Raw genomic sequence first — 22,762 nt, 5'->3', positions numbered from 1 at the left:
TAGACATGGGAATATCTGTTGCGTTCTTGTAAGAGGAAAACATGGCCTACAGCAAGGCCGTGGCTTGGTAAAGTCGGTGCATCCACTCTGTTGCGCTTCAGTGCTTCAGATTGTGTGATGTACTTAAATTGTAACATTTCCTGTTGTTTTGTTTTCGGTGGAGTTTTCTATGTAGAAGTTATTTTTTGCAGGGTTTATGAATGATTATGTGTAGCTAAGTCATCTAAATGTGTCTATCTGCAAAGAAAATGTCAAGAAAGGAAAGCAACAAGTATCATTAATGCCCATCACTGCCCCATATTCTCATAAAGATTCATTGGTCTTAATTCTAGCCAAACACAAGAATTCTACCCTTCAAGATGTATTTCTGCTGCCGAGCCCTGAATCAAGTAAATTAGAATAATGGAGTCTGGAACAAAAAAACACCTAAATCTTAATCATTTGCCTCAGCTGAAAGTGATTGCACCACTTTCGCTGCTTGAGCATCGGATGATTGCTCTGTATCAGAGGTCACAACCAGATTAAAGTGCGCTGTCCTCAAATTGGCTCCAAGTAAGATCACTCAAAGTTCTGGTCATAGGCGTGGGCAGCGAAATTACAACAATGTGTGATGATGATACCACACTCCATCACTGTCTTTTTTGTTGACACTGTTGTTTGTCGACTCTCTCACGTTTGGCCCCTTTGGATTTGACCCAGATTGTGATGGTGATTTTATGGTCAGTTGGTCCAGTCAGGGAGAACTCGTAAGGCTGCTGGTGCTTGTGAGTCTCTGGCTGTTTAGATGGTCCTGTGTAGATGGGCACGCTAAATGAGGAATTCTTGTGACTTTGTGGTATCGTAACGCAAACATGTTATAGACTGTGGTTATTAGCTTCACACAACTGACAAAAAGAAATACACTGATGATAATAGTCCATCTGTTTCCGTTCAATATGCGTGGAGTGGTGTGCATGCGTGCTGGAGTAGAGCGGGACCCCCACCTCCCCATCACACATACACAGCAAATAGAACAGATTAAAACTGAACATGAGACAAATGCCCCTTTCCCCCACTGTGCACCACTTACTTGCTCCAGTTTGACGCTTTACGACTTCTCTCTGCGGCTCCTTCTCCTGCCTAAAATACAATGTGCTGTCTTCCCTACAGACGTTCCCCTTTTCTCTTCCGGGGAGGGCTGAATTGAGCAGAAGGAAGCCTGACCGGAGGGAAAGAGATCAGTATCGAAACTACGGAGGAAGGGAGTGGAGATGATCGGGGGGTTCCTGCTCACAGCCTGCTGCAGTACTTACAGGACTTTACTTTCATTAGATGGGACGTGGTGTATGTGCGACGTTTCGCCTCTCCTAAACTCTTGTTTGTGTTATTAATCTAACAAATGCAGTAAGTTTGCATGGACAAACTTCCCAACTGAGAGTCAACTTGGTCCTTGAAAGCGCTTCTATGGTAAGACACATTTTTAATCACTAAGTAAAACAACTTTTTAAGAAATCAGCCCTGCTTATGAATATGAAATGTGAAAGATGCAAAGAAACCTTGAATGTATCATTTAACATACAAAAAAACTAAAAGATGTGGGATGAGGAATGGTTTTACACACTTTATGATACTTGTACGTTAGCCCTTGTACATTTATGATCATAAATGTTGTTACAGTTGAAAGTTAAAATAAATAGGCTTGTCAGGACACCCTGTAAAGGTTGCATCACTACAAGTTGTGTTGTTTGTGTGTAATGGTTTTGTTTTGTTGCTTTCAATTTGCAAATGGATATGCAAGTATTAAGCATCGTTTAATGGTGAACTTCTGCATCATTTGTCGTCTTGTAAGTCATATTTCAGACTTTAACATTTAGCTGCAGTAATTCGGGTCAGTGTTGATTAAATGTGGACAAACACAGACTTTGGGTTACTGTAATAAAATGACAGAACTGTATTTCACCATTTTAAAGAGAGGTCGTTTAAACTCTACCAAACTCTCCAAAATGTCATGGCAATTGTTGTTCAACTGAGCATTTACCGGTACTTGAGCTTAATGGGTAATACATGACATTGACATCGGACAGGCTTCATCAATGAACTCCCGCTGATGATGCACATGGTAAAATAAACCTAAGATCGACTCCTGTGGGAGAATTGAAGCTGAAACTGCTGACCCTTGATTTAGGGAAAAGGTGCGGATCCAGGGCAGTTGCAGAAAATACTTCCATAGTTCTGAAGGCCAGTGAGGCACAGCTGCACATTGTCAGTGTGTCAGTTTGCCTTGTGACCCACATAGTTGGTGTAATAAAGGATGTAGCTTGAAATGTGGACTTGGGTCTTCCTGAATCAAACATACAGTAGTAGTTTACGTGCAATCCATGCTCTTAGACCTGACTTCTTGCTGTCCATCCTGTAAAAAATAAACACCAACTGCCTGAGGGCCAGCTCCAAAATCTTCAAATAAATATAGTTAGCTCATCGTCAACATCTTGTTTGACTTCTTGATAGCGTACAGGTCAGATTTTTGTAAAAATAAAAGAAAATTGTCTCTTCAATTCTTTGCCCTCTCTCTGTCTCTGTACTATTGGACAAACTGAAATGACACATTGTGGCATTTACCAGGTACCTGCCTCAGGTTTCTATTATTGATAGGATTAATTATATCATGGGGTCTACATTTTACACCAGTTCATTTGATATTCTAGGTCTTTTATTTGAAATTATGATTAAGAAGACCTAGTTAATCAGCCTGCTGTGAAGTGTCTGTGTGATTTGTTCACCTCACAGGGCGCACAATAGCCAAAACCGCTTTATTGGCCAAAGAGAGCAAATGGAAAGGGTTTTGGCTTGGGTTTCTTATTTTTATTACCCATATTTATTGCTCCCTTTTGTTGTGCATTTTGCCTTTTTGCTTTGATAAAGTAATGCATATCAGTCTTTTTTGACAAGGGACATTATAAATACATTTGAGGTTTGCAATACGAACGAGGAAAACAAATCATTGTAACTGATGGATTGAGCAGGATTTTGAATGGACAGCAGACTATTCAGGAGGCCTCAAAATGTTTTCGATTCAAGCAACCATATGTTCAGCACATCATGTTTGTTTTGCACCACAAATTATATTTGAATAATGTCCAAACTTGAAAAAACTTTGAAAAAAATAGTTGTCTTTGTAAAAAGATCCCTGGTAGTTACACATCCTCTGTTTTAGGAATCTCTCGACACATATTTTGCAAACACTCTGCACTCGACACTCTGAAACTACCGGACTGCCTCAGTGAAGTGATTTTGAATATGTCATTGATTTTAGATGCTAACAGGCTCTTCTGGCTAATGGCACACTCAAAAGGTTTTTAGGGTCATACCAGAGCTGGCGCCAAGCACCGTCTGTCTCATCTGATTATTCTCTAAGGTATGGAAGGACCTGATAATAGTGTAGTTAGCTTTTAGCAGAATATCTAAAGGTTTCTTGCGATTTCATGTTTTCAGCCTTTTGGGAAAACGTGACAATTAGACAGACAAAACACCTGCTGCCATGGCTGTTGGGTAATATAAATCATGTATTAACAATGTGCACTAAACATCACTTAACATGTATATCCATTCCCCACAATTGAAGTACAACATTTCCTCTTAACTCATGCCCACTTAATATTCATAATGGCCGAATATAATCAAAGAATTCCGTGATCTGCTGCGAATAATTTCCAAACAAAGCAGCAGCTGGCATGCAGATATGCATGAGGTCCTCGTAAACTGCAACACTAAAGAAGGTCTGAAGAAGGTTTAAACCTAGGACTGATGTCACAGTGCTCGCAGACTTTTTTCTTTTGTCTATTTATCTTGATAACTAACCTTCTTCATCTTTGACCCAATTTCTAGTATCTTGAAAAGCATCAAACCAGCATGGACATAACAGTACAGTGACCTTACACCTTCTGTTCACTGATAAAATGAGTGCCGGGATGCTCACAGGAGGTTTAAATCCACAGTTTGATATGATCAGTGTTATCAACTCTGTTGATCCACTTACTCAATGGAAATCCTCTTGTGGAATATACTGAGATGACTTTTGAATGGCGAGCCTTATTTACCAGAAAGGGACAGCTGGTACATAAGTCAACATCAATTTACTTTATATTATACGGGTTTGTTTGGGGACGGTTCAATTTTGAGAGATGACAACCGATATCCACATGAAATGCCATCAAACCAATATTTATTTAAGTAAAGGAGGATTATTTATTTCCCTTACTTGATTTCACATCACTGTTCAGCCTAACGTCTACCTCCACTTTGCTTGTAGCCAATCAACAATCTGACTTTGACGGGCCGTATATCGGGGACAGACCACTAGGGACAACATAACCTAACAACATAAACTTAATATGACACTATGTTTATTTCCTGTTAGTAACTCTGTCAGTACTCTTCACATAACTGCATTTCCTGCCAGGATATGACAGCATCCCTACTCTCTGTCTATATTTGTCTCTGTGTCACTCTCTCCATCTCTTTCTTATTCTTTCCCTGTCTGCGTGTGTTTGTGTGGGTGTCCTGATAATATATTATTCCCCCCCGACCATGGTATAAATGGACTTTATATGGCTTATATGTCCATTCTAAATCTGCACTCATTGTACATTTTAATGCATAGTGTCAAATTTTTGTAGTTTAACTATTGAGCCTAACAAGTAAATTGCTGAGATCTGGGAACATCGCTAAATTGCTGAAAGAAAGACTTCAGACAGGGCAAACAACTAAAGCAGTAGGAACTCCCACGTCGGAAAGAGAGACCAAACTGAGGAAAATTCTAAAATAATTATACAAACCGTTCTTTGTAACAATCCATTGAAGCTTTCAGTCCAATTTCCTGGTTCAACTTTGACTTGTATACTTTTCCTGCACAATAGCCATGTTCCCAGATCTCAGCAAATACTTTGGAGAATACATCGTTATTGGATGGGTATTTTGGCAAAATATGAAAAAGAAAACTAATTTTAATAAAATTAGCCCTGCACGACTCGCGATAGGAATAATCATTTATAGAAAATGGAGGGGTGGACAGAAAACAATTTCAGCACAAGCAGATTTGCAAAATACCCAGTCAGAATATAGAGTTGGATAAGCACTATTTAGTACAAGAGTAAACAAAAATGCCATGAAGACTGCCACGTTTGAAGTGCAACAAAAACAGCCCAACTTTCACAGCAGCTGGACAGTTTCTTATCTTTTGTTCAATTCAATTCTATTGTATGTTTCAATGTTTAACTTTTCTCTTTTTACTTTTGAGGTTGAAGAAAGAGTGAAATTCCTCAACCTGGTATTGTCTTTCCACCTCTGAGTCGTCTGAAATCAATGACCCCACACCAGCTGAACACGATGAATGCCTCAGTACCATTCGCCAACAACACCCCACTCTGCTACTCCATAAACAGCCCTCCGTTCAAGTACCACCCGACCATCGCCTCGGCCTACTTCTCATCCATCTTCACCACTTTGGGTATTACCTCCAATCTCATTGCCTTCGTAGTTCTCCTCAAGTCCTTCCAGCGGACACATAGCCGCTCACGCTCCTTCCTGATCTTCCTGGGTGGCCTGGTGGTCACCGACACCATGGGTCTTCTGGTCACCGGCTCCATCGTGATCTCCTTCCATGTTACGCACTTTAATTGGCGCCTGTTAGATCCAAGCTGCCACTTCTGCAACTTTATGGGCATGTCCATGGTCTTCTATGGACTGTGTCCACTGATGCTTGGTGCCGCCATGGCCATGGAGCGCTTCGTTGGCATCAACCATCCATTTGCACGCTCCACCAGCATGCCCAAGAGGCGGACAGTCTCCATGGTGCTGATGGTGTGGTTGATCGCAGGCTGCATAGCTTTGCTGCCCCTAACAGGCATCGGAAGCTACCACATGCAGATGCCTGGATCCTGGTGTTTTTTCAACATCAGCTCTGAGGGAAATAACCTGGCCTTCTCCCTGCTCTTCTCGCTGGTCGGGTTGATGAGCATTGCTGTGTCATTTTTGCTGAACACGGTGAGCGTTGTAACCCTGATCAAGGTGTGCTGTGGACAGGATAGGACCCAGCGTCGCAGGGACCACGAAATAGAGATGATGGTCCAACTCATCCTCATCATGGTCATTGCTTCTGTCTGCTGGTGCCCCCTCCTGGTGAGTTTGCCTCTTTGAGATAAGTAAGCCTTATATGTGTGTGTGTGTGTGTGTGTGTGTGTGTGTGTGTGTGTGTGTGTGTGTGTGTGTGTGTGTGTGTGTGTGTGTGTGTGTGTGTGTGTGTGTGTGTGTGTGTGTGTGTGTGTGTAGGTGTGTGTGTGTGTGTGTGTGTGTGTGTGTGTGTAATATGTTCAGGACTGGCTTTATGACAAACGATAAAGCCGCAATGAAAAAAAAGTAAATGTTAAATGTACATAAGAGTGTAGAAATCTGAATTCCTGGTTTCTTGAGTGGCATCAGCAAACTTCACACTGAGATAATGATTGGTTAAAGGTGCCATCAGCAATTGTAATCCAATACACTCTTTGTCAAATTCAACAAAAATCTCCTCACGGTCCGTTTAGTGTCTGTTCTGGGTGCGCTAAAAAAATAATCCAGTTTCCATTCACATCCCTGGCTCTGTAAATGAGAAGCGAACAAAGTGCCTTGGACCCAGGCACACAACCTTATTACAGCCAATCAGCAACAGGGTGCGGTAATGCTTGTCTGCAGGACAGGCAAAAGGCCATTATAGAGAAGATCAGAGTATAGAGAGAGATTTACAGTCTCGCCCCAACTAGACGGACTGCAAATCTATTAGTGGGATTTGTTTGAATGTTGAGTTTAAACATCAATTCTCCAGAATCGCTGACTCCACCTTAAAGGACCGAACACAATTGATTGATCGAATGAAAGTTTGAACAATCTCTTGACAAACTAGTGTTCAAAAAGTCCGGAAATTGTCCAAAATTCAGTCAATGAGACAAATGTTATTATCTATATACATACTTCTGCATGACCCCAAAAAAACCTTTAATTTCCAGTATTTCTCTTTGTAATTCTTATACAAAACACATTTAAATGGATCGCCATTCTATTTGATGAGGACCCCCTAAGCCAATAAGCCAGCTTATTGTGAAGCTGCTATGGGTCAGCATTCCTGAGGTCTCTGGCCTTGTTTCCACCTGTTTGGATAAGTATGGGCCTCTGTGGTCTGTGACAGTGTGTGTTGTGTGAATGTGCCTTCTTTGGCTGCAAGATCACTGGATCTTTGTGTTTTCCAACGTGTATCTGTTTGCACATTTTTAAGCAATTATCAGCTTTGAATATCCACCAGAAAGCTATCCATAAAACAGCACGCTTTCATTGCTTCCATATGTCTTTTTCTCATACACAGATTTTGATTCTAATTTGTTGAATACTTTAACATCTAAAAATGTGTGACCTGACAGACTAAACATTCACCAAAAGTGACAATGAAACAACGTTACTTTGCGTCGATGGTAAGATAAAAATAGTCAGTTATGATTGCAAAGCACTTTAACTAAGGGTGTCCACCAAATAATGGGTTACTCAGGTAGAACACCCGACCCAATCTATTCAGCTCTTGTTATCAGCGTTGCCCTTCAATTATTCAAACCATATTAAGGCATTACAAAGTCCTCCGGTGCTGTTCTCTGCCCCCCCCCCCCCCCCTCTATATGCTTCATTTCTCCTTAGTAATGCAGCTTCCTAACTAGTTGATCTGAAAGCCTTCTGATCGGATCAGAGAGCCCCTTAACGTCTAAATTGAGATGACACTTCGCTTTAGCGCATGGGTGAAATCATTGCCTTTTAAGGTCAAACTCCAGTTTACTTAGTTACTTCGATTTTGCTTTTGTAGCTCTAGCGATTGGTTGTGCCAATCACAACATTACACATGTAATTGCTGATAACATGGCAACAACACTACAATTAGGTTCAACAATCATGCGGGTTGTAAACTATCATCTAGCTCACAGCCTGTGTGAATATTTGATATAATTTGACTTATTTCTGCCATCTCAGCAAATGCTGTCTTTGATAAGCTGTTTTAACAAATGGGACAAGCTAGAAAAATACAACTTAAGTGGTAGCAAACTACTGTTTTCCTGAAATAATTATTCTAACTGTTCTGCTGGAGGATCACAATAAAGCTCATTTCTGTAGAAGCAACATGAATAATTTACTTCAACCTGCTTAATCTCCATCCATGACAATGCCAATGAAACTCGTGGACTGTACAACACAGTTTACTCGCTGTCCTGCAGCTTCCAGACCGTTGCCCATAAACTCAAAGCTTCATTTGGCAGCATGCTTCATAGTGCGGCCAGTGTCTCATCTTGTTTTTGCTGTTGCTCTGCACACTTCATTCCATTCCCAGTCAGTTAATAAACATTTCACTTCAAGAGTTCAGCCCTTTGTCTTGTTAGTTTATTGCCCTTGCGCCGGCTTTCATCCTGAAACTAACACAGATGGTCCAAAACTTCATGGCTTAACTATCTGCAGATTGTGGTTTGGTTTAGATACTCAAACATTTCTTTGAAGCAGAGCTGCCGCAATCTTTACAGATGAGGGTTAAACATCAAGAAAAATCCTTCAGGCTCAGTAAATAATGCTCCTGAAAAATGCGATGACTGTCACCCTCTGTGGAAGTGGAACTTAGCCACTCGGATAACTTGTACCCTGGGGAACATTGACTCTTTTGTTGTTTCAGTCTCTAGAGCACCTCTGCCTCTGAGAATAGTTTGCCCAACTAAAACTGTGGTTTGCACTTCATCTCAACACTTGCATTCAACATTTTGAACACGATGAAGTGGATTTATAAAACTTGCACTGCTTTGGTGTAAACCACAGTAGAACCACATATTTTTTTGCACCAGCTGCATTTGGATAATTGGAATAAGCCAATTTGTTATTCGTTAAGGAGCTTGTTGGCCATAAGAGATTGTTGGGCTAGTACTATTAAGGCTTTGCCGAACATAAAATGCTGCAGTTTAAGTGCAACAGGGGGGATAATTGGGTTGCCACAGTCACTGCCTTCAGATGGCCAAAGCAAAATTAGTCTAGCCATTCCCTCTGCAGACTTAACACATATGTGTGTGTCTGTGTGCATTTGCAATATTAACCAATTTCATCTTTTACCATTCGTTCCTTAGTTCTAATCTCTCCTTCCCACTCTTTTCAACTATAATTTGCTGTCTGTTCTAATTTGAGTCTTATCTGCTACTTTTTTACCTCCTCTCTTTAAACTTCCCATTCAATCTCATCCCTTCCAGACTCCTTTCCTCCATCATGTCTTACTTGTCTTTGCTTCTTCTCTCCTTGATCCTTATCCCCACTTCCATCCCTCCACCAATAGATCTTTATTGCACAAACTGTGCTATCCGGTGGACCCCTTCTGATCAAATACCTACTCCTATGGATACGATTCGCCACCTGGAACCAGATCCTGGATCCGTGGGTGTACATCCTGTTTCGAAGGGCCGTTCTCAAGAGAATCTACCCCCGCCTCGAGTGGTCTCGTGGCTCCATCATGACCCTGTACCCGTCTTTCAGCGACACTGTCCGGAGGTTCACTCGCTCTTCTCTTTGGAGCACCCCAGGACCAGATGAAACAGGAGAGGCGCATGAATCAAATGTAACACCCCCATCCACACTGAAGCCACCACCTCCTTCTCCATGATTGTTTGGATTTGAGTTGTTGCAGCAGACAGATTGACATCATTTGTGTTGCAGAATGTGTTTGACTGTTAAAAGCTCTGATGGGTTTTCATGTTAAATGTGGCCAGGATAAGAAGCAGGATTGCAACAATGATGTGAAAGAATTGAATGTTGTTATTTTATTGCATATCACAGTATTAGCAATGACACTTTAAGTTAGAGCAAAGTATAATGAGAGAGCAGCTAAATCAAATTTGTGTGAGATCGTCCAGCTGCCCACTGTTTCTTAAACTGTCTAAACCGCTATTTAGACTCATTATCCTACTGTGGATTTTAAGAATCTTATATACCCTTTTTAATATGAATCTTCGTTGCCGACAACTTTAACCGCCTTTTCTTTGCATTCATTTAGCTAGGTTTGTTTATGTAAAGTTGTTTTATAACTATTTTTTAAAATTTTCATTTATTTTTAGCGTCACCAGGAGAATCATGCGATCGCTTGCGTGTGGCCGTGAGTGAGTGTGCACCTATGTGTCTGTCCACGGCTAATCTCGCATTCTACTGCAGCACTCTGCATCATATTTTGGGTGGCCAGTTATGGATATGTGCTCAAGGACCTCTCGTGGTGACTTACATTTCTTTTCGTTACACCTTTTCTTGCCTGTTTGTCATTGCCTTTTACTGACTCCTCACTCACTACGGCTCCTGGCCAGCAGTGATAACACTGTTAAGTGCATTTTTTCTTATTTTCCTTATGTCTTTTTTATCTTTTTCGAGGCAAAAAATGTCGTTATTTGTTGTTGTCTTTATGTTTGAAGAAACACTTTTAGAAGAACGGGGGCCCTTACGTCTTATGGATCAAGCTTGTAATCTCTTGATAAAATACATTCTCTGTAGCCACCACAGTGCACATAAGTCATCTAAAACAGATGTAAAGCTATTTACATGCACTGTTTTTTCTACAGGTCGAATCAGCTTTATAACCAGCTGAGACTGATACAGAATCTTAGTATGGGTTCATTATATCAGATTCACCTTCTCTTACTTCTTACCTTTCCTCTGGGCCTCACTGCAGTGCGAATACAACTTTTGTTATTTCTGCATCTCTTAGAGATGTTTAACCAGAACGTCACGTTGCTGTCAACTGTAAAGGTTGTGATTACATTGAACAGGGAGAGGGAGATGATTTAGTTGTTGGACAATCCAAATTCAGCCAGATTATTTGGGCAGTGTAACGACAAACATTGTAGCAATAATACATGATATAATATTATAATTATGATATAATTAAACTGTTGCAGTCATGTCTTGCTCTACTGGATAACTCGGTCACCCAGCTATTCATGTTGATCTGTTTTGAACATTATATTATCGCTCATAAATGTCACTCAGTTACCAGACAAATCACCGAAGCAATCACCAATGAGAAGTGTCTTGCTTTAACTCCGTAGCAGCATCATCCAGTAGAAATGTGTAAATGCTGAATGTGCTTGACAGAAATGTCATGTGATTGTACATAGAAATAAAGTCCCAACGCTTTTACTTTTATGATAAACACACAGGCTCAAACTACTGTATGATTTCGACCTTTTTACTTACAATTTAAACATGTTAAATTTGCCATACATTTGTCAGGTCTTCATTGAGAGGTGCAATCATGTACAAAGTATTCAAACATCATAAGACAAATACTGATGCAGCTGAAACAGTGTAGCCGGAGTGAGTGAAGTTGAGTCAAACTGTATTTCAGTGTTTACTTGCTTACATGTATTTAAATAATGACTCTATAACTTGTTCACATTGTTTTTGTGAGCCAGAAAACCTTTAACTGTCAAACTCCAACATGTAGATTGATGCTTCCTTCTTTCCATAGCAAATGCTCCCCAGTGCAGAGACAGACAGAGAGAGAGAAGCACATTGGAATTATAAAGACTGAAACAAACGCATCAAGTATATTAACATTCTCTCCTCGAAACAAACCAGAACAGTCCCTGTCAATTTATGGCAAAAGGGGGGAAGCATGTGAATATGTGATACAATGTTATTTTGATATTAGTGAGCAAGAAGTCCTTCATATTTTTCAGGCAAAATTGCTGCAGGTAACTCCTTGAACAGGAAGCTAACTTGTTTGTTTGTTATTGTGGGAAGTATGGGCTTGATTCCTGTTTGACAGTCGTGATCATGTGGGAAAATGTGAATTGCAGAGCAGGCCCATTCAGCAGGGAATCTTTCCCCTGGTGTTCATTCTCAGATGCTTACACTTTCAATGACAGTTACGATTAATGTCTTACAAGTTCAAGTTCAGAGGTCTGACAATATTTAGACTGCTATTTATTTCATTTTTAAGTTGTATTTGCACTGTGGCCACTTGATGATTTAAACAAAGAGTGAACAAATTATATATAAATACAATGGCAACCTGTTTGCAAACATATTATTAGTTATAGATCATGTAGATCTCTAGTTTGTAAAGGTTATTAATAAGGGAGAAGTAGACTAATACATTCAGATTTTGGGATGACCCAAAAATTGTCTCCTTGTTCCTCTCCTGTTTTACCCAGTGGGTCTTCATCAGAGGAAAAAGGTTTATTGTTGCCTATCTAACTTCCTTGATTCCTAGATGGCTGGCTGATTGTCCACTGTTTTGCAGTTGTGTTTCTGGACACATTGTTAACATATCCTTTGCATAACAGTCTATATGTAAGGGATGGGGGCCGAACTTTTATCTTTGATCAAAATAGGAATTAGCCTGTATTGTGGACCAGCTAATTTCACTGTCACTGTTTTTCAGATAATTGCCTCCACCGTAATGGTTCATTTCAATCTTTAAATTTCAGAACAAATGTGTTTTAAAAACTACACAGCAATCTTCTGTGTTTATTGTAAAGATTTGTCAAAATTCAGGGAAACATTCAGATTGATTATTGGCTTCACGGCAAATTATTGTAATTGAACTGTTCAAAGGGAAATGGTTGAATTAATTGCGGTCCCTGTTATGGTTTTAAAGGAAGTCATTCAAAATGAAAAGCTTCTACACATTCTTGTTTCCCAGTTGGATGAACTAGAGAACAGAGCTCTCTCTCTCTCTCTTTCTCTTTCTCTTTCTCTTTCTCTTTCTCTTTCTCTTTCTCTTTCTCTCTCTCTTTCTTGCTGTTGTGGTAAATGTCTACATTCTACCATTCTTGACGTCTTCAATAGCCCCCCATACATCAAACAAAAACACATCAGGGAAAGCAAAATCTCCCAAAACTGAGTCCAAGGCCTCTGCAAAGTCATCGGGGTTCTTCTTGTCTTTGCCGGCTTCCACGATGGTGGTTGCTGCAGAAAAGAAGGGATGCGACAGATTTTAATTAGTCCAGTTTTGACAATAGCTGTTGTAAGTTTTCTTTCTCAGCAGCCAAATCCAAAACAATGCACAACATACACATTTAGATGTCCTATTATAGTCTTTTTCCTCATTAAATTGGCCAATTAATCATATGCTTTACAAAGGATTCGGGAGCAATCTCAATGATGTCAAACTGTATTTGTGAACCACCAAACATAACATGAATTTAAATGTGCATCGCTGCCTTCCAAATGTGCAGGAAATGCATTCAAAATCTCCTAAAGATTGTGTATTTTAATGTTTTTAATGTTAATCAGCAGGCAAAATGAAATGTCAGGCTATTTAACTCTGCTCTCATTCATGTTTCAATACTATCTCAGTATGTACATGTTTTGCCCAAACAACTGGACCTCAAAAAGAGTTTGTATGCTCGCCAGATTTCTATGTGCCTAAAGATATACGGGTAAAAGGATGGCTTTTCAAGTACTTTTCCCCCATTATTTTGAAAATAACACGATATTTCTATATTCTACAGGATCAAAACTAAGTATAAAACAGAGAGAAGAGCAGATTAAGAAATCATGAACCTGTTTTAAATGTGGTCTATAGCCAACCGTCTATTGGGAAATCAGGCCATCGGCCTTGGAGGTCCATGGGAAAGGGCAAACTGCTATCACTGGCAATTTTAAATATGTGTCCCACTCAAATTCCTGAATCTTCCAAGGGCCCTCATCATGGAGAAGCCCCTTTCATGTGAGCTGACGCCACAATAAACTACAATGATTTAAAATGATGCTGCTAATTGCTTTTTATGTCTGCTTACACATTGTTATTGAGAGTAATAGTTTATTCCATGTCTCCTTTTCTCTGAAGCTTTTAAACTCTTATTGCTGTCTTAGCAGGTGAAGTAAGTTCTCCAAAAATACTGAATTACTGCGTGCACACACACATTACAGCTCCCTGGAGGAAGGTGGATTATCTGTGGCGAGTACAAATCCTGAGGAGGAATTTTCCTTTAAATCCGAGCCAGGTATGAAGTGGGCTGGCCTATCTCAGCATGGGAGAGAGTGAGTGAGGCAGTTTGTCAGTCTATCATAGCCCACAGTCGACCCAACTGACTCCTGGATCTGTTTTGTTCAGCAATGGCAAACGTAGACTCAAAGGCGATGTCGATTTTAAGGACCCAAGATGTTTGTGGGTGATCTTACCCAGCTCTAGATCTCTGATGCCCATGTAGCTCTCCAGCAGATCGTCCACTTTCTTGGTGGCCTGTTCTTCAAACTCATTCTGCTGGCAAAGCGAATGGGAAAATACAGAGGTGTTGGTGAAAATGTTGTCGTGTTCCCACTCTAAATATGGTGATAAAAACTCTTACGGCATTCCTTCTCATTCCAAAACATGTGAGAGCCAATATTATCTTGGGCTGTTGTTTATATCTTATATTTTTGTTGTATAATAAACATATCAAAGTTACAGATCAAGTTGAGTATTGCTGGTAGGTGTTCACGGCTTCTTGGAATCCAGTGAACTTTTTCACCCTTTGAATTATCTCCAAGTGGATATGGTCTGTGTATTCACTTCATAGTTCAGTATTATGTGAGACATCCTGCATTGAAGTGTAGGAAGTGAGAATTACTTTGTTTACGGAGGTCACTTCCAGCGAAAGTGAGAGAGACATTGTTCCATGAGGAATTACAGATATTGTGTGTGTGTGCGCGCGTGTGTGTGTGTGTGTGTGTGTGTGTGTGTGTGTGTGTGTGTGTGTGTGTGCTTGTTTATGTCGGACCAGAGTCCACTGGGAGTGTTCAGTTCAGTTCAATCTCCACTCAACACATCCAAAAACCTAAAATTAAGACAAGATTAAAAAAAGCATCTAATCTGCTGTAAAATAGAGAGGAAAACACTACAAATCATTTAATAGTTATGTGTGTGTGTGTGCGCGCGTGTGTGTGTGTGTGTGTGCATATATGCGTATACATGTCACTGGCCGAGTAGATCAGGAAGTTAAGCAGTCAATGTCCGGCAAGGCGTGTGAAACTCACCACTTCCTGAACTGTAGCAGCACCCTTGGAGCGAAGACGTAGCGTCTCCCTCCCGTTCACCATCTTGCCCTCAGTAGATTTTGGCGCTCTGGTCCTCATTCCAATCATGTCTAACCACACACACACAAACATGATGCTAACCATTAATCAAAGTAAAGAGACTATTTTTTTAAGTGTACGTTTTTGTGGGTGGCTTTTAATGCTTACTACTGTGTTCTTCTTCTATCATTACCCAAGAAACTGCTCTGCTGTCAGAAATCAAAACTCCACATACAGAGAATGGTTCCATGAGGAAGAGAGATTACCAGAGACCAAAGCAAGGCACCACAATTCACATTTCCTTGTGCTAATGTGTATTTCTTGTCTCAGAAATGACGAAACATTCATCCTCAGTTTACCAGTGGGCACCCCAATAATGCTGCAAGTTTTACAACATGAAATATCGTTTGAATAAGTAGTACTTGGTAAATTCATGACAATGCATTGTTAATTCAATTTCAGTTTGCAATCTGTTGTGATGTTGTGTCTCGTCGAAACAAAGAACAGCGTTGAAGCCAATCATGTTTCTGGATTTCCATCTGTTGCCTGTCTCTAACTTTGTTTTTGTTAACAATGGCGTTGACTGTGAATCAGCTGATTACCACATCATCACGTCCTCATCCAAGTACATGCCTTCCTGCTAAACGAATGACATTCCCGTCAGCCTCGGCTGTACTTTGTGTTTTAGGGACAATTGGCAAATGTCAGCATGCTAATGCACGCAAGATGGTGAACAACATGGTGAACATTATATCACATCTTGAAGTTTGAATTGTGAGCACGTTAGCCTGCTGATGTTAGCATTCCGATCAAAGCATAGCCTCACACAGCTGCTAGCATAGCCGCAGTCTTGTTTTGACATGTGGAATGCTGAACTTTATTGTTCAAAAATAACAATTTGAGCCCCAGGGTGTGCTTGAAAATGCACATCTGTTAAATCCTTTCCAGAGGGATGTCAGAAGTCACCATCAGCTCTGTCACGCTAACAGTGTGTGTGACTGAGAGCAGCTACTCCCCCCCACAACCCCACAACCCCTCTATGAGTTGCTTTGTGTGACCTTAGAAGCTGACATGGAATAATATATAACCTTTATTTAGACAGATAATCTCAATAGTGTAGAGAAGTGACATCAGACCTGAAGCTTACTGTTGCCTACACTTGCTGCCAAATGGAATTGAATGTACATGACGACTGCCTAATTGTTGGAAACCATGACAATAAGGTTCTCTGTACTCCACATAGTATTACAATTATATTTCTAACATTTAGGGCCATAATGAAGTCCCAGCTCTGTTACATTCAGGAGTCTAATGAGTGTAATAAATTGCAGATTTGGCAACCAGCCATCATGTGTCTTTCAGTTATTGAGAGATTTACTTCACGCCCATGAACACTGTGACTGGCAGGTTTATACAGAGAAATGAGGGGACGTGTTTTGCTCTGCTCATAACTTATGCCAAAAACTAAACTGCTAACTGCTACTCCTGTTTAACTGTAGACAAATCTATACTGAATGTCCAAGGACAGTTTATGTTGATGTTACTTCCAAGACCAGGTTGTGGTTTGCCAACACCTATTTCAAGATCCTTTGCATAAAAATGTTCACTGAATGGTATATAATGTTTGGTTTAAGCCTCTTGATCATGAACACAGTAGCTCACAAAACAAATATTTTAAGTCGACATGAATAAGATTGAACATCAGCAGTTCCATGACAACTGAGCAAACTCACTCCGCTAATTAAAACCGACTCCTACAGTAGAAAGCTTCAGAAGAAGAGCGGCTAACGTTGAGGTTGTTTTGTTTACTATGTTGCTCTCTCTCAATAACATCAGTAGGCATGGTGGCCATATTCTATACTTATTGTTATCAGGAAACAAGCATGTTGACCGTGGATTTAGCTTCCTGTCTGAAAAGTGAAACTGCTGACAGGTGGGGCCCAGTCTGCTACATCCACTCTGAAAAGGGAACTTCCTTTTTTCTGCTCTATGTTCGACACCAGATGCAATAAATAACACACTTATTGTTCTTTTGACAGATAAAATATGTCTTGGAAAGGAAAAGGGAAAAGTGAAGAGGGCGCCCTCATGGCGAAAGAGACTCTCCTGAAACAAGGTCACAGGTTCAAAGTGAACGAAAACTTGCTCACTGTAAGAGCAGGTTTTGGTCATAAACAAGAGGCTGATATTGAGTGATGTCACCAAATAAGCCTCCAGGGAACGATTGTAAGTTCTCACAACAGTAGTAGTATAAAGTTTGCGTGCTCCTGTAGTATATTTGTTGATGCTATATTAATGTTCTGGATATTGTATGAAGAACCGTTACGGTTAAGGGAGACGTTTTTGTCTTAGGTATGTTTCTGTGATGTTTATTTTTAGGGTTAGGGGCTAAGGAAGGTATGGTGTCAAAAAAAAGTCCTCTTAGGAGTTCAAATGTGCGTGTGTGTGTTCCTGTCTATGGAGGGTGCTTCCAGGAAGTTGTTTCTGTATTCCCATAACAGATTTGCTTCATTTCTGTTCTGCATGTCTTATGCCTGGAGTTGAATTGTAAACTAAAAGAAACTTAAAATATTGAAATGCATTGCAGTGCAGTATCTACTTTTTGAAGAGCCTCGGATTCTCCTGTGGTTGCAATGTCATGAAAAATACCTCAATCTTTTTTTTAATGTCTGGCTGTACATGATTGAGAATGAAAGCGTATTTCACAAACTGAATTTACAGAAGTTATTTCCGATGCTCGTAATTTTCCCCCAAAAACGATCACCAAAGTACTTTAGTAATTTCTCTGCAATATTTCAGATTAGTCTGGTAAAAAAAAGAGCTGTATTTACTGACAACCACATTTTCCCTTGCAGAGCCACTTCACAGCATCTTCTGTCACACACAATCCTTTATAGGCTGAGGCTTAACAGCCACTGCCTTTAATACTGGTCAATTAATTGTAGCTGCATAGCTTAACAAGTTTTCCAGGCTCATTGGCAGATAACCAGTAATCTCTCAAATATTCTCCTCTTCATGTTTGGCTGTTGAGATATGGAAAATGACCAGAGAATCTTGATATCCATCAACCACTGGAGGCAGCTGTGGACAACAGGGTGGGACCTCCTGGGAATAATCTGTTGGTGCTTGGACAGTGCTATCATAAAAAATGTATACCCTGCGGAGGAAGCTGTTTAGTGAATCACGGCCAGCACAAACTTCCTGCATGTGCTGAGAGTTTAGGATAGCAATAAAAGTAGAAACAGATTTCTTTTCCCTGCTGTATTCACTTCCTGGTTCTCGGGAATGTACTAAGGAAGGGTCAATAGGTCATCGTGCAATGATGCCACGCATTAGCAGGCTATGGTACTATGTGCTGAAAGCATTTTAGCATACGGTCAAGCCCTAGTTTGACTTAAGGATATTTACCAACTCTGACAGGTCATCGAGTCCAGCCAGTTATCATCAGAGACATAAAGACATTGATCTGGTTGTAATTGTTGTCTGGTCAGCAACAATGGATCGGACCTGCCCGTTTGGTCACGACAGTGAGGCCCAGTCATCGAGAAAACATGTTTTTTACTCACCAAAGGCCTTCTTGGGCTCCACCAGGCGGAGAGTGAAGGGTATGCCTCTAGGTTGCTCTTTTAGCATCTTAGCCACCTCGTAGTGTCGACAGCCTACAATACTCTGGTCATTGATGGCCTCGATGTGATCACCAACACATACTGTCTTCAGCTGGTCTATGGTGCTGTCTTCCTTTATCCTCTGAAAGAAACAAATTGTGAAATTTCACATGAGATTCCCAGTTTGGCACCTTCTACAAATTGAGATAACAGGGCTCAGCCTGATTAGCTCTGTCACTTGTTCACCTTGATGAAAGCATATCCAGCTCCATTGTCTGTGATAGTGAGGCCTAATGCGTCTTCTGTCTTCGTCACCTCCACCTCCTTGGTCTCCCCTCTGACGTGAGCGAAAATGAAGTCTTCCAGTCCTATCTGCCCCCCCAGTAGCTTCTGCATGTCCACTTTGTGAGAGTTGAGGGTGCAAAACAGGATCTAAAGGGAAATGCACCAAAGTTAGTTCGGTGTTTCTATTAATCAGTGAGATATCAGATTGTTTATGATATGATGTCCAGATTACAACTCCACCAAGATTATTATTATTATTATTAGAATACATTTACCATTTCTAAATCGTAATTATAAAAACATAACATAAAACTATTTATTATAATATTACAAAAGCATAAAGAGCCCTTCAGAACTTCTGTAGCTGTACAGAGAATAACCAGCAGAGGGCAGTAGAGCGAAACATTTGATTTAGCTGTTGCCATTTTGTTAAGAGTCATGAATGTGACAACTCATTAAAAGCCTTTGTATATCTCAAGATCAATGTTTATGTCAGTCACAGCATACAGACTATTTGGTTGAACATGTTTTTGTTTGTTGTAGAGGTTAAGTTCTTAAATCGGGATTTGTAGTTGAATTATTGATTCAAAATGATAAGGAGCTGATAGTAATCAACACTTAAGATGAAGACTTGTTTTTCCTAAATATATTAGTCATCAAATGTCACTTTGTCTAATATTAGCCATGTATTGAAGCAAATCATATTGTTGGATTGAACATCTGACTCTCTGACACCATCTCTACTCTTATTAATCGTTTAGAACTATAGTGGTCTTTGTTGTTGAAAATAATTTGTGTTTGCAAATTTAATTTGTTTGGTATTCTGAAACCTGAGGTTAAAGTTTAAGTTTGAATTTATAATCCATTCTGGAAATTCAAGATCACCTGAGTGAACTTGTACCTGTGTTGGAGCAGTTCCTGTTCGATATTGCTCATAGTAATTCTCTTGGCATGTGGAACGGTCTGACTGCAGTCCAAGGTCTCTTTGGCATCCAGCCAGACTGTAACTTCATGCTGTTTAGTCCACAGGAGGTCAAGGGAACTGCTGTACTTCTCACTATCACCAACTAATTGCCTGTTATTTCCCATAGAAAGTCTTGTATCTTGAATTCAGACTCCAGTTCAAGGCCTTATAGATATGCATGCAGCTAAATTCACTTTTATTTATACAGTGCCAGACAAAACTATTCACTTATTGGTTGAAGACTTATTAATGCCTTGAACAGCAAAGCATACAAGACGAGAAAGATGTGTTTTTTATTTATCACTCTATTGTTTTGCATTAGATAGAAACTGTTTTTGGACAAACGCTGACCTCAAACTTAAAAGTCTCAAAAGTTTGAAAGATTGTTTTTTACTATTTATGATTACGCATTTGTTACAATGTAAGGCTCCAAGCCTTGCATTGTTTACTACTATAGTAATCTATCCGACCGTTATCTAAACTGCTTATTCTTTCAGGACGGATGGAGACTGTCCCAGGACACACTTGGCAGAGTTTACCCTGCACAGCTACCACAGGCTTACATATATAAGAAGACAGGCTTACATATATAAGAAGACAAACACATTCACAGGAATTAAGACGAGAGTGTCTAATTCAATTGGACAAGAGCATCTGAGAGTTACAACATACTAATTCCAGGCAGACTGCACACAACTGGCAGATACACTGGATCCTCTTGCTGTGAGGAAACAGCTCTAACAATATCAAATCATTCTTCTGTCTACTCATCTTAAGTCATTCTGGGTAAGATTGTCAGCAAAGTGTTTACAGTGAAAATATGATCAAAAGATGAATACAAGTGAATTGAGGTGTGTATTTGTACTTTATTGTGGTTTAATGTGGTGTGAAAGCCTGGGTTAATCAACATGAGTTGACAGTTTCTTCCTAGAATAGATATTTAGCATTTAGGAATTGAATCTTATACAAGACAAGGAAACAAGCCAATATCTGGTAGTTGCCTGATAAGATCATCAAGGTTAGCTCCCATGAAATCTACATCGGTCTCTATCCCTTCATCTCCAGCCTTCATGATGGCCTTCATAACATTACTGATAAGTATTAGATAAGGTCAGTGTTGAATATGCATTGCTCTGTTACCATAATGGAGAACCAGAAACTGCTAAAGTGCTACGAATTGTTTAGTTCCATCATTTTACATTTACCTGAAATGTACTTTTATTGTTTCTAAAACAGTGTTTGAGAAACAGTTACTTGTTACAGCTACACTCGATGAAGTATTTATATGTTAAGTGTAATGTTCTGTCTTTAAGTATTCTGGATGGGAACTCAATTTTGACTCACAACGCTCAGTGTCGTGTGGAGTACTAGTCCGACTATGAAAACTGTTTTTCTAATGTGGTTCAGGAGGAGCTTGTCAAGTCTGAGAAAACAATCCTTGTTGTCTTCAGTGTTTATCTTGGTTTGGGCTTGTGTGACACCACATTACAAAAGAAAACCTATGTGTTCGGTACAGTAATAGTATGTATATTCTTTTTTAAATCGCTTAACATTTGGAGGATCTTTAGATCAATGTAAGTGAGCACTTATTATCTTTTTACCCTTTTTTGTTTTTTGAACAACTTTCAAAGCAACATTTTCATCACCTGGTTTTGTTTTGCTCTTGTGTTGTATGTGTGGTGTTTACTGACCACATGTGATTATCTGGTTATTTGCTTCCATTATTGATCCTGGTCAAGGCTTAGACGAGTGCAAAGTATGGCGGACAGTCGTGAGCTCAAATTATCTTCAACAGTGCATCATGGAAAATAACCTAGAATGGAAACCTAATACCTATTTGCAGCTGGCCTACCGACCACAAATGCAAGAAAGGAATAACACATTATTGTTTATCTCGATCGTGTCTCACAAAACTGGAAACAACAATTCAGCCTTATCATGTTTACATGCCAAGCTGGGTTTTTTGTACCTCTGAGGCGGAAATGTTGAACACTTCCGCGATCTTGGCGTACAGCTCCTTGACGTTTGTGAATCCATGAATGCGGCCTGTCGGACTCCCATGAGCCAGCTGGGTGTGGAAAATGAGCCGAGGCCTCGGGTACTCTGGTGGCCCTGGTGGTGGTGGTGAAGGAGGAGGAGGAAGCGGAGGCGCTGTGGCCTCCACACAACCCTGACTCTGGCTCTGGTTCTGGGCCTTTTGCTCCTCCACGGTCTCGGCCTCGGCCCCTGCTGCCCTCGAGTCCTGTGGGCTCATAGCCTCCCCGTTCTGCATCGGGCCCCAGCTTAGGTATGGTCCTCCTCTTGGAGCCCTGGTGGTGCACTGCATCCGGCAAAGATAGAAACTCTGTCCTTCCCTCCGCTTAGCCGACCAACCACACAACCAAATAGCCACTCAGAGCTTTGGGGTGAAGATCGCAGATGAATTAGTGATGATAGTAGCTCGGTAACAGTAGCTGGAAGAGGCCAGCCAGACCCTGCTGGGTAGAAACCCAACCCGCTTTGAGATGAGGATTGTATGTGTTACACCTCAGCTTCTGGCAGCTCACGCATAGAGAACACAAACAGAAACACATCAGCTAAAGGTTTCTTCATACACATGACACGGTTAAGACTTTAATCCCCCATATCAGTCTGGGCACGAGACATACATGGCCCTGAATATGTGAACATCCCTCTGAAGTGTGAAATTGCCCCGCATATCTGAAAAATGCTTTCTAAAGTGGGCCGCTTGGAGATGGCCACAGACAATGTCCCAGTGTTAGTGTAAGATGATATCATTGGATAGGGAGAAAGGTGCTTCCCCCTTCGCTGGCCTCAGTGAATGAAATTGGCTGTTGCTGGG

General features: G+C 40.5%; 2 protein-coding genes across 3 annotated transcripts; one reads left to right on the top strand and one right to left on the bottom strand.

The window, feature by feature from the left end:
- The first annotated feature begins 1,247 nt into the window (after positions 1 to 1,247).
- Positions 1,248 to 11,184, top strand: tbxa2r (thromboxane A2 receptor). Of its 2 annotated transcripts, none has more exons than XM_079267998.1 (3): positions 1,248 to 1,446; positions 5,283 to 6,156; positions 9,356 to 11,184. In XM_079267998.1, exons 2-3 carry the CDS (start codon positions 5,341 to 5,343, stop codon positions 9,677 to 9,679), a joined length of 1,140 nt encoding a protein of 379 aa, XP_079124124.1. In that variant the 5' UTR covers positions 1,248 to 1,446; positions 5,283 to 5,340; the 3' UTR covers positions 9,680 to 11,184. The 2 variants fall into 2 exon arrangements, with proteins under 2 accessions (XP_079124124.1, XP_079124123.1); XM_079267997.1 differs by having other exon boundaries at positions 5,276 to 6,156.
- Positions 11,185 to 12,823: 1,639 nt separating this feature from the next.
- Positions 12,824 to 22,192, bottom strand: gipc3 (GIPC PDZ domain containing family, member 3; the record flags this gene model as incomplete). The annotated part of the gene is made up of 6 exons (XM_079266937.1): positions 12,824 to 12,975; positions 14,194 to 14,275; positions 15,028 to 15,137; positions 18,633 to 18,813; positions 18,918 to 19,103; positions 21,890 to 22,192. 6 exons carry the CDS (start codon positions 22,190 to 22,192, stop codon positions 12,824 to 12,826), a joined length of 1,014 nt encoding a protein of 337 aa, XP_079123063.1.
- Positions 22,193 to 22,762: the final 570 nt, after the last annotated feature.

The sequence above is a fragment of the Melanostigma gelatinosum genome, assembly GCF_949748355.1.
Source record: "Melanostigma gelatinosum genome assembly, chromosome: 4".
NCBI lineage: Eukaryota > Metazoa > Chordata > Actinopteri > Perciformes > Zoarcidae > Melanostigma > Melanostigma gelatinosum.
The sequence above is the reverse complement of the archived record's forward strand: the minus strand, read 5'-3'. Positions and strand labels throughout refer to the sequence as shown.

What these genes read in the sequence shown, in the direction of transcription:
- tbxa2r (XM_079267998.1), top strand. Translation starts at nt 5,341, where the DNA reads ATGACCCCACACCAGCTGAACACGATGAATGCCTCAGTACCATTCGCC. An exon ending in TCTGCTGGTGCCCCCTCCTG is followed by an intron (nt 6,157 to 9,355) that starts GTGAGTTTGCCT and finishes CTCCACCAATAG; the next exon opens with ATCTTTATTGCACAAACTGT.